At 44.1% G+C, this 13,838-nt stretch overlaps 1 protein-coding gene across 1 annotated transcript in view; it reads left to right on the top strand.

Moving 5' to 3' along the window:
* The window catches only part of LOC118083077 (neuronal PAS domain-containing protein 4-like), a 30,841-nt gene that overhangs the window by 13,744 nt on the left and 3,259 nt on the right, over positions 1-13,838 (top strand). Inside the window, exons 4-8 of the mRNA XM_060273055.1 lie at positions 6,735-6,898; positions 7,473-7,578; positions 8,649-8,901; positions 9,692-9,801; positions 11,151-11,298. Coding sequence (XP_060129038.1) covers positions 6,735-6,898; positions 7,473-7,578; positions 8,649-8,901; positions 9,692-9,801; positions 11,151-11,298 — 781 coding nt within the window. The remainder of the gene's footprint in view (positions 1-6,734; positions 6,899-7,472; positions 7,579-8,648; positions 8,902-9,691; positions 9,802-11,150; positions 11,299-13,838) is intronic.

Genomic DNA, 13,838 nt, shown 5'->3' with positions numbered 1-13,838 from the left:
TATAGGACAGGTAGCAAAGAGTAAGCATACAGTGAGCAAGCAGCTGGCTTTATGAATGGGAACACTTTATCCATCATGGTCTCAACTCCTCTAAGGTGTACTTTACCTGAAGACATTTTCCCGTCTTCCCTTTTTCTTTTTGAATTGTCCCTGAGAGGATCAGTGCAAGAGCTAACATGCCCTTTAGCTGCATTTAAAAAAAACACAAAAAACTTTTTTTGGTTTATTTTTTGCAGTGCCATTAGATCACACAATAAAGTGAAAGAAGAAGCAATGACCTTGATATTGTTCTTCCATAATTATGTTCCAAGACGGGCATGTTCTGTTCTGCACAATGTATTGCCTGAAAGATGTTGTTCCCTTCTAATCTATAACATAGAAGGAGGAGCTCACTTGGCAGAAAACAGCAAAGACCTAAATCAACCTCACTCTGAGACGGATTTCTGCAGAGAGGGGATTTTTCTGTGATAGCCTTGATTAGTGAAACTGACTAAGTAGCGGGCTGGGAAGCAAGTGCTGAGGGAATGTAATCTGAGTTATTCAGACTGAAATCCAACACTTACCTACTTGGGAGTAAGTCTCTTAGAACTCAGCGGGGCTTACTTCTGAGTAGGCAAGTAAGAGAATTCTGTTGTTATATGTTGGTGTGTACACACCAAACATTTGAAGTGTGTTTCTCACCCCAGAACCCTTGGGAGCTGTTGTTTACCCATCACGGAGCTATAATTCTCAGGCCCAAACATCCTACAGTTCCTAGGATTGATTCTTTGGCGGGGAGTGTTTTTAATGTAAAGCATATACACAGCCTTCGGCTGCAATCTTGTGCGCTCTTACCTGGTAGTAAACTCCATTGAATATATAGTAGGATTTTCTCCTGAGTTATCTTGTGTAAGCTTGCTCTGTTAAAATGGTAGTCTGTCTTGTGCTACGGCTCAGAGTGAGCAATGGGAGTGTATGGAAAAATGCCTTCACAATTTAAATTTTCACACCAGTTAGAGGAGAATATAGAAAGGGGAATGATTGGGGGGGGGAAGCACTGAATTCCTTATCTCTTGCTCCAGGAAAACCTAAGAGTCAGGCTGAAGATATTTAAACACTGAACCTTTCTTAACACTTCCCCATCAAAGATCCCCTCCTTTCTAACCCCACCCCCATCTTATTAAACCATTGATAAAAATCTTCAGCCCAATCCCCTCCTGTTGCCTCTTCTGTTTCTAAGGGCTGCTCCAGGGGACTTCTTTTCTCAGCATTCATTCTGATTCGCTTGCACAAAGCTTATGCGGAGGTTAGACTACATCCAGTGTTTTCTGAGTGTTCGTTCTGATTTGTATGCAGGGGGGTTATATGGCACTGGACATTCATCCTGCATTAATTCTAGTGTGCTTACTGGGTGTTTTTATGTCTTCCCATTAATCTTATGTTCATTCCCTATTTTTCAGTGCATTTCCCCATCACTTTCCTAATCACAAAAAAAACTATTAATTTTCTGAAAAGGTGACAGAGCACTTTAATCTAAATTAATTACACAAAAGTAAATTTCGCAGCATGCACATGCATCTCTCCTGCAAAATACTGACAGCCTGAAGCCTAACACAAAGAAATGTGTTGAGCCAGATTTCTTCCTCTGCATTGGCCCAAGCCACTCCCCCCCCCCCAAGCAGTAAGCTCCTATGTCAATATTGCTCATCAAACTGCATGTGACACTAACGGGGGATGGATGGATCAGTCTTTTTCAGGTCCATGACAGCTTTGCATGCGTTCACACTTAATGTGTTTTGCATGAGTCACTTCCACCTCATTTCTGCATTACTCTACAAAATTTCTTTTTAATAATCCATACAAAAATTCCTATTTAAATACATATGTGTATTTTATCTCAATGCACACATTCCTAAAGATGGCTTGATCATAAAATATGCATTTAAAACACATTTTAGTAAGTTTGTTTGAGCTGAGACCTATCACAAATTTCGGAGCATTGTGAGATCCAAAGGATAATTGTTCTCACATCTGAGGGCAGGTCATTTTCCTGACCTGATTCACAGAAACTGAATTCCTCAAGCATCTCTGTGTAAGATACATAGTTAATGGTATGCGTATCTCCCCCCCACACACACACACTGTAAAACTCAGTTGCTGTGCATCCTGATTAGGATTGGGACCATAACAGATGGGGACAAGATTTAACTCTTTGCTCTCACACCATGATCTAGGTGAAAATCCTCTTCCTCAAAATTGCTATTTGGCACAGCAGATAAATTTCCATAGGTGCAAAAGTGTGCATCTTTCCTGTGCTGGATAGCAACTTTTTTGGGGGGCGGGGGGCAATTCTCATCCAGCCTGTCCTGTCCTGATACCAGAACCCATGGAGAAGGAGGCAAGACTGGTCAGAAATCTCAGGACCACGGAGAGCTCCAAGTGAACTGCTTGCTCCGAAAAAGGTTGAGAGCACATGGAACCTTTTAATGCCTCTGCTCCACCCCATTGTGACTAACTAACCTGACATGTGTAGGGCCAACACTCTGCCCTGGAGACTTGCACTTCTCCTCCATTCCCTAGCCTCACACCTGGTGCACTCCCTGTGCTGCTGGACTGCTGAGATCTTGGAGGAGGCATTTGATTCCTAAAGCCCTGGGGTAGGTGCCTGCGAGGTTTTACATTCTGGCCCTACAGATACAGGAGGTTCTTGTGGGGGGGGGTGCTTTTGTTCCTCAGCCTGTCATTTCATGCTCTTAATCAGAGCGCCCTACACTTGGTCTGGCTTCTTGGCTACAAAGTCTGCAGCCTCTGACGTGGAGACTTGGCTGCTGCTGGATCATGACAGGAAAAAAGGGGGGAACAACTGCAACAAAAAAACAGCAACATTTGGCATATGCATCTAAGTCAAGGCATTTTGCATTCAGCACCATTTAGCAACAGCGGCACAACCTTCACAGACGTAGATCACCTTTTCTAAGAGGTGTGGTTTTGACATGGGCAATGGCATAGGACGGAGTGAGCAAGTGAGCTCATTGCGATGCCTCGATGTTCAGCATACCTTCGCTCATACTTTCCCACTCTGTGCCATTTCTGCCTTTTAATTTGCACATTCCCACCTTTTTAATTATTAAAGTAGTCATGCCATAGCACTTACATTTAAAAGCCTTTTAGCGTAAATTTCAACATTGATTTTGAAAAATGCTGCCTTTCCACTTGGTGCCATTTTATCACCGTAGGGGTTTCTCCCTCCCTCCTCCGCTTTTCACATGTATTTATTTTTCTTCTGCTTTTTAGCCTTATTCAAGTAATTGCATAATGGTCTGAAATTTTTTAAAAAGTGTGGTAGCACACATTTTAAAATGCAAAAGAGAGAGAGAGATGCTCAGGTGAATTGCCCCCTTTCTGCCCATAAGTATGGATTAACACAGGGGGAGATGTACGCACACAGTAAGCTCTATACTCCTCCTCTTCAACTTAAACATTTAAAAGTAATCTCCAGGACCGGCTGTGTGCTAAGTATTGCAATCTGTATGTACTTGAGAAACTTGATACAGTCAGAACCCTGTTTGGTTAGATCCCTCTTCCTCCAACGCCCCCACCAGCCACCTCCTGGAGATGCAACATGATTTTGGAAGTAGCTCTGGGTCTACAATGACCCAGAGAAACTCTGTGACACCCCGACTCTAGACATCCTTTTTATTGGGCATTTGTTATTATCTGTGCTCAGTATGGTATTGGGCTGGTTATATGCAATCCCATTTTAAGTACTGTTCATGCCTGCAAACATTTTGGGGTGGACATACTGCTTTGTTTCAAACTGATGTATGTTCCACTACTTCCTGCTGAAATCCTGTAACTTTTTATACTGGATGTTTGTGGGGCAGGGAAGGGGGACGTGCCTTCCACTATATATACAGTGGTACCTCTACTTATGAATTTAATGCGTTCCGAACGCACATTTGTAAGCAGAAAAATTTGTAAGTCGAATCCCATAGGAATGCATTGGGAGAAAAAAATTCGTAAGTCGAAGCAACCCTATCTAAAAATTCGTAAGTAGAAAAAAATCCTATCTAAACCGCATCCAAGATGGCGGACGGAGCTCCGTTCGTAAGTAGAAACATTCGTAAGTAGAGTTATTTGTACTGTAAGTAGATGTACCACTGTATACTGTATTGCCTTCTTAAAAATTATCTGCAAAATTTTGAGGCAACAGTTATGAAGCTGACTACTTTAGAAAGTACCGGTATTTTTGTTTTGAGCTACACAGATGATCAGTGGAACACTATTTTCCTATATTCCAGTATCCTGTGTTTGCAACTATTAATTTTTTTTGGTTTTGGATGTCAACCCAACATTTTTACCAGTTGATCGTGTAGTACAATTATTTCCAAGTATCTTAATAGGACTACTGTGAAATGAACTTGGTGAAGACATTACGGTGTACTGAATGTGTTGTAAATTGTCACCTTTTGTAAAGTCACTGGTTTGTGATGTAGGTGTGTTCCACTATGGTACAAAAGTGCTGCTTCAGATTACAGTGGTATCTTGGGTTACAGACGCTTAAGGTTACAGACGCTTCAGGTTACAGATTCCGTTAACCCAGAAATAGTGCCTTGGGTTAAGAACTTTGCTTCAGGATGAGAACAGAAATCACACGGTAGCAGCGCAGCAGCAGCGGGAGGCCCTATTAGCTAAAGTGGTACCTCAGGTTAAGAACGGACCTCCAAAACGAATTAAGTTCTTAACTGTACAATAGAGTGGTAACACTGGCAAAATCATTTTTTTATTGCAGGTTTTAAATGTGTTTTGATGTATTTTAATTACCGTTTCTAGTTTGTTTTTATTCCTTTGTATTTTTTAGTGTAGTGGTTTTTTTTTAAGTTTGTAAACTGCCTTGAACCCCAACTTGGGGGGGGGGGGAAGCGGGATATAAATCCTTTAAATAAATACACACACACTGGGGAAGCATTGCAGAATAACTAACAAAATGGAATGGTGTGTAGACAGTCCGGTATAAATCTGCTACTAATGCACTGTTATTGCATCAATGGCACGTCCAGAATATACCTGCAATAAAAATAGGGCTGGGGCTCTGTCCTGGCGTACAAATGGAACCTAGGCTTAGCTCATAATCATAGAATTGTAGAGTTGGAAGGGACTACAAGGATATTCTAGTCCAGGCTTCCTCAACCTCGGCCCTCCAGATGTTTTGAGACGACAATTCCCAGCATCCCTGTCCACTGGTCCTGCTAGCTAGGGATCATGGGAGTTGTAGGCCAAAAACATCTAGAGGGCCGAGGCTGAGGAAGCCTGTTCTAGTCCAACCCCCTGCAATGCAGAAATCTTTTGCCCAACATCAGGCTCAAACCCACGACTCTGTGAGTGTCATGCTCTTACCGATGGAGCTATATAATGATGCTCTTCTATGCAACTCAAATATTAAACCAGTCTAGGTTTAGTTAGAAAATACCCTGTTCTTTTAATTTTAATGCAATGCCCCATTACATCTGTCACTTTACTCCTGAATCTTTAATAGTACTTTAATTAAAAATCTGGAGTTGAACCACAATGCTTTACTTTAGGGGAATCTTACCCACACGACGGTCCTGCCTAATGCTACTGAACTGATGAAAGAAGAATAGGCTAAATCCCTATCCGTATGTTCAACAGAACGCACACATGAGGGCTTGAACTGGGGAGGGGGAACAGGCACACACATGCATCCCCCTCCCCAGCATTCTCTGTCTGCCTGGGTCACGCCTGTCCCCAAACTCCCCACATTCAACAGGAACGTCTGACGGGGGGCTTGTAAGTGCGTTCCTACATTGTGCAAAATGGACCTCCTGATAAGATGGCATCCGCAGGAAGCCCTCACTGCAGAGTGTATTGCTCAGAGCAAAATGGCCAGGGGGCTTGTAAGACGAACAGCCAGGGGGCGGTGGCTGCCTGAGGCGGTTGCTGCCTGAGGCGGTCGCCTCATACTGCCTAATGGTAGGGCTGGGTCTGTGCTTTCTTCCTTGCGGCACCACAAATTCGAATCTTCCATGTACAGTGGTACCTCAGGTTACAAACACTTCAGGTTACAGACTCCACTAACCCTGAAGTAGTACCTCAGGTTAAGAACTTTACCTCAGGATGAGAACAGAAATCGCGCGCCAGCGGTGTGGCGGCAGCGGGAGGCCCCATTAGCTAAAGTGGTACCTCAGGTTAAGAACGGTTTCAGATTAAGAACGGACTTCCGGAACAAATTAAGTTCGAAACCAGAGTTGTATTCAGAAGTGAGCTGTCTACACACCATGCATTTAGAACGCATCTAAAGCACGCGGCTTCCCCCAAAGAATTAAGGGAAGAGTAGTTCATCCCTCATTGGAGCTACAATTCCCAGTACCCTTGACAAACTACGAGTCCCAGGGTTCTTTGGGGGAAGTAATGTGCTTTAAATGTGTATATGGCCTAAAGTATTAAAAGGTGGGTGGTGGCATGCGTCAAAACATGAAGGGAGTCTCTGGGTCGTTCTGCCTCAGAAGGGAGGCAGAAGTTAGGGAGCCTGTGCATAACACAATGCAAACAGATTGTGACCTCTTTATGCACAAATCAGGGCTCTCTCGCTCTCTCGCCTGACGCAGGGGCTCAAAAGCTGGAATCATAGGACCGTGGAGCTGGAAGGTGATGTGCAGCAAGCCTTTAGCCAATGAATGGGAAACCTCGTTCTGTGGATCCAGAGAACCAATTAACCCATCTCTTTATTTTCTCAGATTTACATGAAGTGATGGGACTAGCCTCTAATTTCGCAACTTCTGCTGCACTGAAAGATCCAGAACTGCTGCTTTCCCTCCCGGGGTTCATCCTGGCTTTCAGTGCAAATGGCAAACTGGCTCATGTCTCTGAGAATGTGTCCCACTTCCTTGGATTTTCTGTGGTAAGTCCAGGCTATTGCAGGTGGGAGGAAGCCAAGTTTGCCTTGCTTGGTCTAATCCAGGCATAGGCAAACTCGGCCCTCCAGATGTTTTGGGACTACAACTCCCATCATCCCTGACCACTGGTCCTGTTAGCTAGGGGTGATGGGAGTTGTAGTCCCAAAACATGGGGGGGGGGCACGTTTCCCTATGTCTGGTCTAATCTAATGCAGTACTGGAATCAAATTCAGCTAGCTACCTCTCTCCAAGGTCTAATTTGAGTTTTTCCCAAACCCTTTTCACTACGATCCTTTCAACTGGAGGCAAGAAGGATCGGGGCTGAAATTTGTCAACGTGCAAAACATGCTAATGTTTGCAATGGGAAATGTCTGTGGCATGAAATGCTATGGTGTGCAAGTAGATCAAAAAAGGCAATTCCTAAAGCTTTTGTTAGAATATTTAAGGTCACACTTCTCCTTCAAAAGTTGCTAGTCCTCAAGGTTTCACTTTAAAAATATCATGGCACACAGCTACATGCTAAACAAGTTGCCTGTCATCATTCATTGGCTGCTATGATTTCTCATACTCTTCTTGCAGGTAGAACTCTTAGCCCACACTGACTCCATCTTTGACCTCTTGAGCAGCCCAGCAAGCGGGATTGTCCAGGAGAAGCTTGGTTTTGCCCAACAGCATCCAGGCACTGGTAAGGACAGAAATTTGCAGCTAGGGGGTAATTAATATTTATGTGACACTGCATCATCTCAGCTGGTTAGCATGGTATGCTGAAGAAATAAACACCAGCGTCTGATTTCATATACTCCTTTAATGTGAAAAGCAAAGTTTCTTTTCTTTTTTTGATCTTTGTTTCTTGTCTAGAAAAAGAAATATATTCCACCTTTTATCAATTGATTTCAGGGTAGTTTAGAGTCGCGCACAAATACAATAAAAACAAACATCCATTGAAGCCACAATAGAACAACAGAATACTGAGTTCAATTCAAATCAGCCAGCACATCTAAAAACCTTGGGTGAACAACACCCAAGCTTAACCTGGAATCTGAAAAATAACATCCTCCTTGTTGAGGAGGAAGTTCTATAAACAGTCAGTCACAGCTGGTCTCCACGACCCACCTCACTTCTGGGGCACTCAAAGAAAGGCACCAGCAAATTACTGTACTTGCATACTTGGAAAGTTAAAACAAGAAAAGTTATTCATTTAGGACAGGGGTTGGGGAAACACTTCAGATGTTCCTGAACTCCAGTTCCCATCAGCCCCAGCCAGTATGTCAGAGGCTATGGGAGTTGTAGTCCATCAGTATCTGCTGTGCCACAGGTTGTCCAATCTTGCTTTAGGTGTTCTTAACTCTAACTGCAGCCTGGGAGTAAAAGGCATCTTCTCCAGACAAACAACATGGAATTGGGTGACAAGTCATTTTCTTTCGTCTTGTTAGACTAGGGAGAGTGAATGTGGGACCTTCCAGATGTTGATGGACTAGAGTTCCCATCACCCCTAACTAGCAAGACCAATAGCAAAGGAGGATGGGAGTTGTAGTCCAGGAACATCTATAGCCACAGATCACCCACCCCTGTATTAGACCACGGAGCTGGATTTAAAACCGGGTTACACAGAGATTGAGTTTTGTGTTGGTGTACTTATCGCAAAAAGGAATCGGAGGAGCGCCTCTAAGTTCCTACCTAGTATCAGCCCTCACAAACCTCAATCTGCCTCTGAGCTTTAAGCATCCTAGTTTATTTATATTTTAATTGCTGCAGAAATTGAGTTCATCGCTGAAATGCGCACTTTGAGAGCCTTTCGGGTGAGGTATGGAAGGAACCGTTTGATGGCTGTGCGTGGCAGATTCCTCATGCTCAACCCGCAGTCGACGTCCTCCTCTCCTGCCTTGACCTTTGTTGCCTTCTGTACTCCTGTCACACACCTGTCAGAAGATGTAGATGGGGCTTCCAAGGACTCCTCATTCCAGAGCCAGCACACACTGGATATGAAGATCGTGGAGATGACTGAAAAGTAAGAAAAATCCACTATTTGAGCAGTTTAGTAGGGCCAGTCTGGTTATTATTTATGATATAATTTATTCAATTTATATCCTGCCCTTCCTCCCGAAACCAAAGGAACTCAGGGTGGCATCAATAAAAAAACCCACATCAATAAAAAAAACCACCTCACATTTTTGAAGCATAAGACCAGTTAAAAACATTCTATCAGCTATTGATTTCAGGGTTGCTTGGAGCAGCAGCTTCCAGGCATCAAACACCTGGGTAAAGGGAATGTTTTTCAATTGTTCCTGAAAGTCAATAGCAAGCATCCCCAAACTTTGGCCCTCCAGATGTTTTAGACTACAATTCCCATCTTCCCCGACCACTGATCCTGTTAGCTAGGGATCATGGGAGTTGTAGGCCAAAACATCTGGAAGGCCGCAGTTTGGGGATGCCTGGTCAATAGTGATGGCGAGAGATGCATCACACAGCGACAGCATTCTACAAACGGATAGTTGCCAAATGACCAGAAAATAAAACTTGCCCTGTGTTCCTGTGTTTTGATCTGCAATCATTAGCAGGTGAAGATTTTTCATGGAAATAAACTGCTGCCAGAGCTTTTGGGGGCCGGGGGTGGGCAGAATCACACTTATAAGCACAGGAGCAGAGACCAGTAAACAAATAAGTTAGAAATCCTATTTTAGGCAGTGGTGTTTGCTTGCCACAAAAGTTCAGTTGTTGCCTATTGTGCTTTCTTGCCCACTTCATGACGGAGATACCATAGTATTGATTGAACTCTTCACTGTTTTCGCCCCCTCAAGCGTTATTTACCATCTTGGTTATCAAAAGGAAGAGCTGGTTGGACAGTCTTGGTACGGTCTCCTGCATTCTGAAGATATTGGAAGAGCTGCAGAGATTCACAGGACTCTGAGTGAGTGTTGTGCCTGAGACAGAATGGCTAGGAAGATAGAAACAACATCCACACCTCTTTAGCAGTCATGGCATCACTCAGAGAATCCTGGGAGCATTCCTATGCACATCCCTATGGAAGTAAACCCTACTGAAAACAGTGGGGCCTATGTCTAAGTAAACATCCGTAGGCTTGCACCATTGGAGTGCTCTGTACAACCATGAACTCACAGCATAGTATTAAGCAAGCTGGCCACTAATTTTTTTAGACTCAGCTCTCATCTATGATTTGGTGAAACAGCTGGCCTAACTTGCAGAGTGGTGTATAGATTATAAAAGGTAAAGGGACCCCTGACCATTAGGTCCAGTCGTGACCGACTCTGGGGTTGCGCGCTCATCTCGCATTATTGGCCGAGGGAGCCGGCGTATAGTTTCCAGGTCATGTGGCCAGCATGACTAAGTGGGAGGGGAGGACAGGGTGCCTGCATGTACAATACTTTTGTAGAAGAGGGGAATTCAGGTGTGGATTGTTATGCAGCTAGCCACCTTAGTTTTAAGAGACTGCAAGGGTAATGTAATCCCGATACAGTGGTGCCTCACTTAACGAATGCCCTGCTTAACGAAATTTCCGCTTAACGAAAGGATTTTTTGAGCGGAGGTTGCCTCGCTAGACGAATGTGTTTTACGAAAAATTTGTCTAGCGAATCGCAGTTTCCCATAGGAATGCATTGAAATTCAATTAATGCATTCCTACGGGCAAAAAATTTTTAAAAAAATTTAAGTGCATTCCTATGGAATTCTCTAGACGAATTTTTCACTATAAGAAAAGACCCGTGGAACGAATTAATTTCGTCTAGCGAGGCACCACTGTACTGGCAGCAAATCTCAGACAATGTACCTGTGATAGGTAGCAATCCAGCCTCTGCCAGAGTTGAATGGCTTTAAAAGAGGATTAGATAAAGTCATGGAAAATAAGGCTATCAATTGTTTGCCAATCCTGATGGCTATATGATTCTACCTCCAATGTTGGACACAGAATGCTTCTGAATGCCGATTACCGGGAAATGCAGGGGAGGCTGCTGTTGTCCTGCTTGCAGGTTTCCCAGTCATAAGATTGACCACTGTGAGAACAGGATGTTGGACTTGATGGGTCACTGCCCCGATCCAGCAGAGTTCTTCTTATATTCTTATTGGGTCCGCGGAACAGAGGTTCCCCACCACTGGCTTACTTGTTTCAGCTGGCCTTTGGGACTCGGGATTAAGTTGACATAACTGCTTTATAAACTTGTCAATATAGAACAACACAGTTGACTCATGTTCTTCCAGTTACCAGGCATTCTATGTGCCCATAACCATTTCTTATTTTTGCAGTTTCAGTGCACGATTCTGGGAGACACATTCGGCACACGGTGGTCCGTCTGCTCTGCAAGGACCTGAGCTGGGTTTGGGTGCGAGTTCTTGCGATAAGGGAGAATGGAAAGGGAGGAGAGCTGATCACTTGCAGCAACCACATCCTCAGGTAAAGACATTCCCAGCATAGGTAATATTTGAGGGCAATTCCAAACTAAGGTGCTTCCTTCATTCTAAATTATCTGGTAGTCGCAGGGATGTCAAACCTGCGGCCCTCCAGATGTTTTGGCCTACAACTCCCATGATCCCTAGCTAGCAGGACCAGTGGTTGGGGGGAAGATGGGAATTGTAGTCCAAAACATCTGGAGGGCTGCAGGTTTGACATGCCTGCGGTAGTGGATAGGGTTCCCTTGGGAGGTTGCGGGGCCTCCTTCCTTGGAGGTTTATAGGCAGAGGTTGGGTGGCCATCTTTCATGGATGCTTTAGCTGAGATTCCTGCATTGCAGGGGGTAAGACTAGATGACCTTTGGGGGTCCTTTCCAACTCTACGATTCTATGATTCTGTGAATTATTATTTGCATTCTACATCATTGTCTCAATCTGATGTATAATAAACACATTTAAAACTAAACTAAAACAAAATAGACCCGGCCAAGACCCATTCATCCAGCTGGGAAAGCCAGTTGGAACAAAAATGTCTTCCTTCATTTCCAGAAAGCACAGGTGGTAGGTGCCTGCCATATTTCGACAGGAATGCTATTCCACAGAACTGTGGCAGTCACACTAAAAGCGCCCTGCTCTAGGTTACTTTGGAGAGGGCTTCTGAGATCTCTGGAACTTGCAGGAAAAACTCCCCCCCCAGATTGTTGTGACCTACTGGGTATATAAGAGATAAGGCAACTTCTCTAGGAACCTGGTCCTGTATAGACCTTATATGTTAGCACCAACACCTTGAATTTCACCGAGTAGCAGCTTGGAAGCCAGTGCAAATCCCACAAGGAAGGTGATATATATGCTGGCAGTGGTTTGTCTTGCGCACCAGTTGCAGCCTCCAGAGCAATCTCAAGCACAGCTCCACATAAAACGCATTGCATGACCATGAGATGGGGACCCAGTCATTGCTGTCCTCTTCTCCCCACGGCTCTTCCAACTTTTCTCATAATCTAGCTTTGAAAAAATAATGCAGAACAGTAGCACAGTTTATGTCTTCTTTGCCATAAGAGCTGTCCAGGGCAGCTGTTTATCAGCTCCATCTGGTACGCAGGCTGAGACCCTACCCGCCCACAGACCGTCTCGCCAGAGTGGTGCATGCTCTAGTTATCTCTCGCTTGGACTACTGCAATACGCTCTATGTGGGGCTACCTTTGAAGGTGACCCAGAAACTACAACTAACCCAGAATGCAGCAGCTAGACTGGTGACTGGGAGTGGCCGCCGAGACCACATAACACCGGTGTTGAAAGACCTACATTGGCTCCCAGTACGCTTCCAAGCACAATTCAAAGTGTTGGTGCTGACCTTTAAAGCCCTACCTAAACGGCCTCGGTCCAGTATACCTGAAGGAGCGTCTCCACCCCATCATTATTCCCAGACACTGAGGTCCAGTGCCGAGGGCCTTCTGGCGGTTCCCTCACTAAGAAGCCAAGTTACAGGGAACCAGGCAGAGGGCCTTCTTGGTAGTGGCACCCGCCCTGTGGAACGCCCTCACACCAGATATCAAAGAGAAAAACAACTACCAGACTTTTAGAAGACACCTGAAGGCAGCCCTGTTTAGGGAAGCTTTTAATGTTTAATATACTATTGCATTTTAATATTCTGTTGGAAGCCACCCAGAGTGGCTGGGGAAACCCAGCCAGATGGGCAGGGTATAAATAATAAATTATTATTATAATTATAATATAATACAGGGTTGTACTCAACTGACTCACAACAGGTTAGACCCATTGTAATTAATGGGTGTGACTAAAGTTAAATCCATGGATTTGAATGGATTCGTTCTGATATTACTTAGTAGTTGGATACATGCCCTCATTTTAAAGAGGTTTTCTTGAAAATAATTGGGGCATAGTGCTTTAGAACATATTACATCATTTGACTTTTAAAAAGATTGCTGAAATAATGTCTTTGGGTTGTTTTTAAATTGCTGTTAAGGCAACTTGTGCTTTCCCTTCCCTGCGCTGATGGAATGCAATGGACAGAATATAGTTGGATGTACACATAAAGGAAAAGCAGTTGCAGCAGCAAGGATAGTAGTTTGAAAAGTCAACTGCATTTCCACTTGTAGCATACAACAAAAGATGAAAAAAGGGCTCCTCCAGACAACCTGCTTATTGAGCATTTATCCTGATTTGCTTGCACAAAGCTGATGCAGAGGTTTGGTTATATCTAGGCTTTATTGAGCATTCATCCTGGTTTGCTTGCAGGGTGTTTATATATCTTCCTGAGAATCATTCATTCATCTTCCACTTTTCAGTGCATCTCCATGTCACTTTCCTAACTACAAAAAGTCATTTCCCCCCCTTTTCAAAGTGGATTCGCTGTGCTAGGGCAGCAGAGCATTTTAATTGTACAAACCTAAATTTTCTGTATGCACTTAAATCACATCCCCCCCCGCCCCCCGCAAAAAAGATCTGGAGGCAGCCTTGATGGAAAGAGCTAGGAAAGAGGAACATCTGTGGATCTTGTTTAACCCTTCATCTCCCCCTTCCCGA

Source organism: Zootoca vivipara, chromosome 3, assembly GCF_963506605.1.
Source record: "Zootoca vivipara chromosome 3, rZooViv1.1, whole genome shotgun sequence".
Classification (NCBI taxonomy): domain Eukaryota; kingdom Metazoa; phylum Chordata; class Lepidosauria; order Squamata; family Lacertidae; genus Zootoca; species Zootoca vivipara.
The sequence above is the reverse complement of the archived record's forward strand: the minus strand, read 5'-3'. Positions and strand labels throughout refer to the sequence as shown.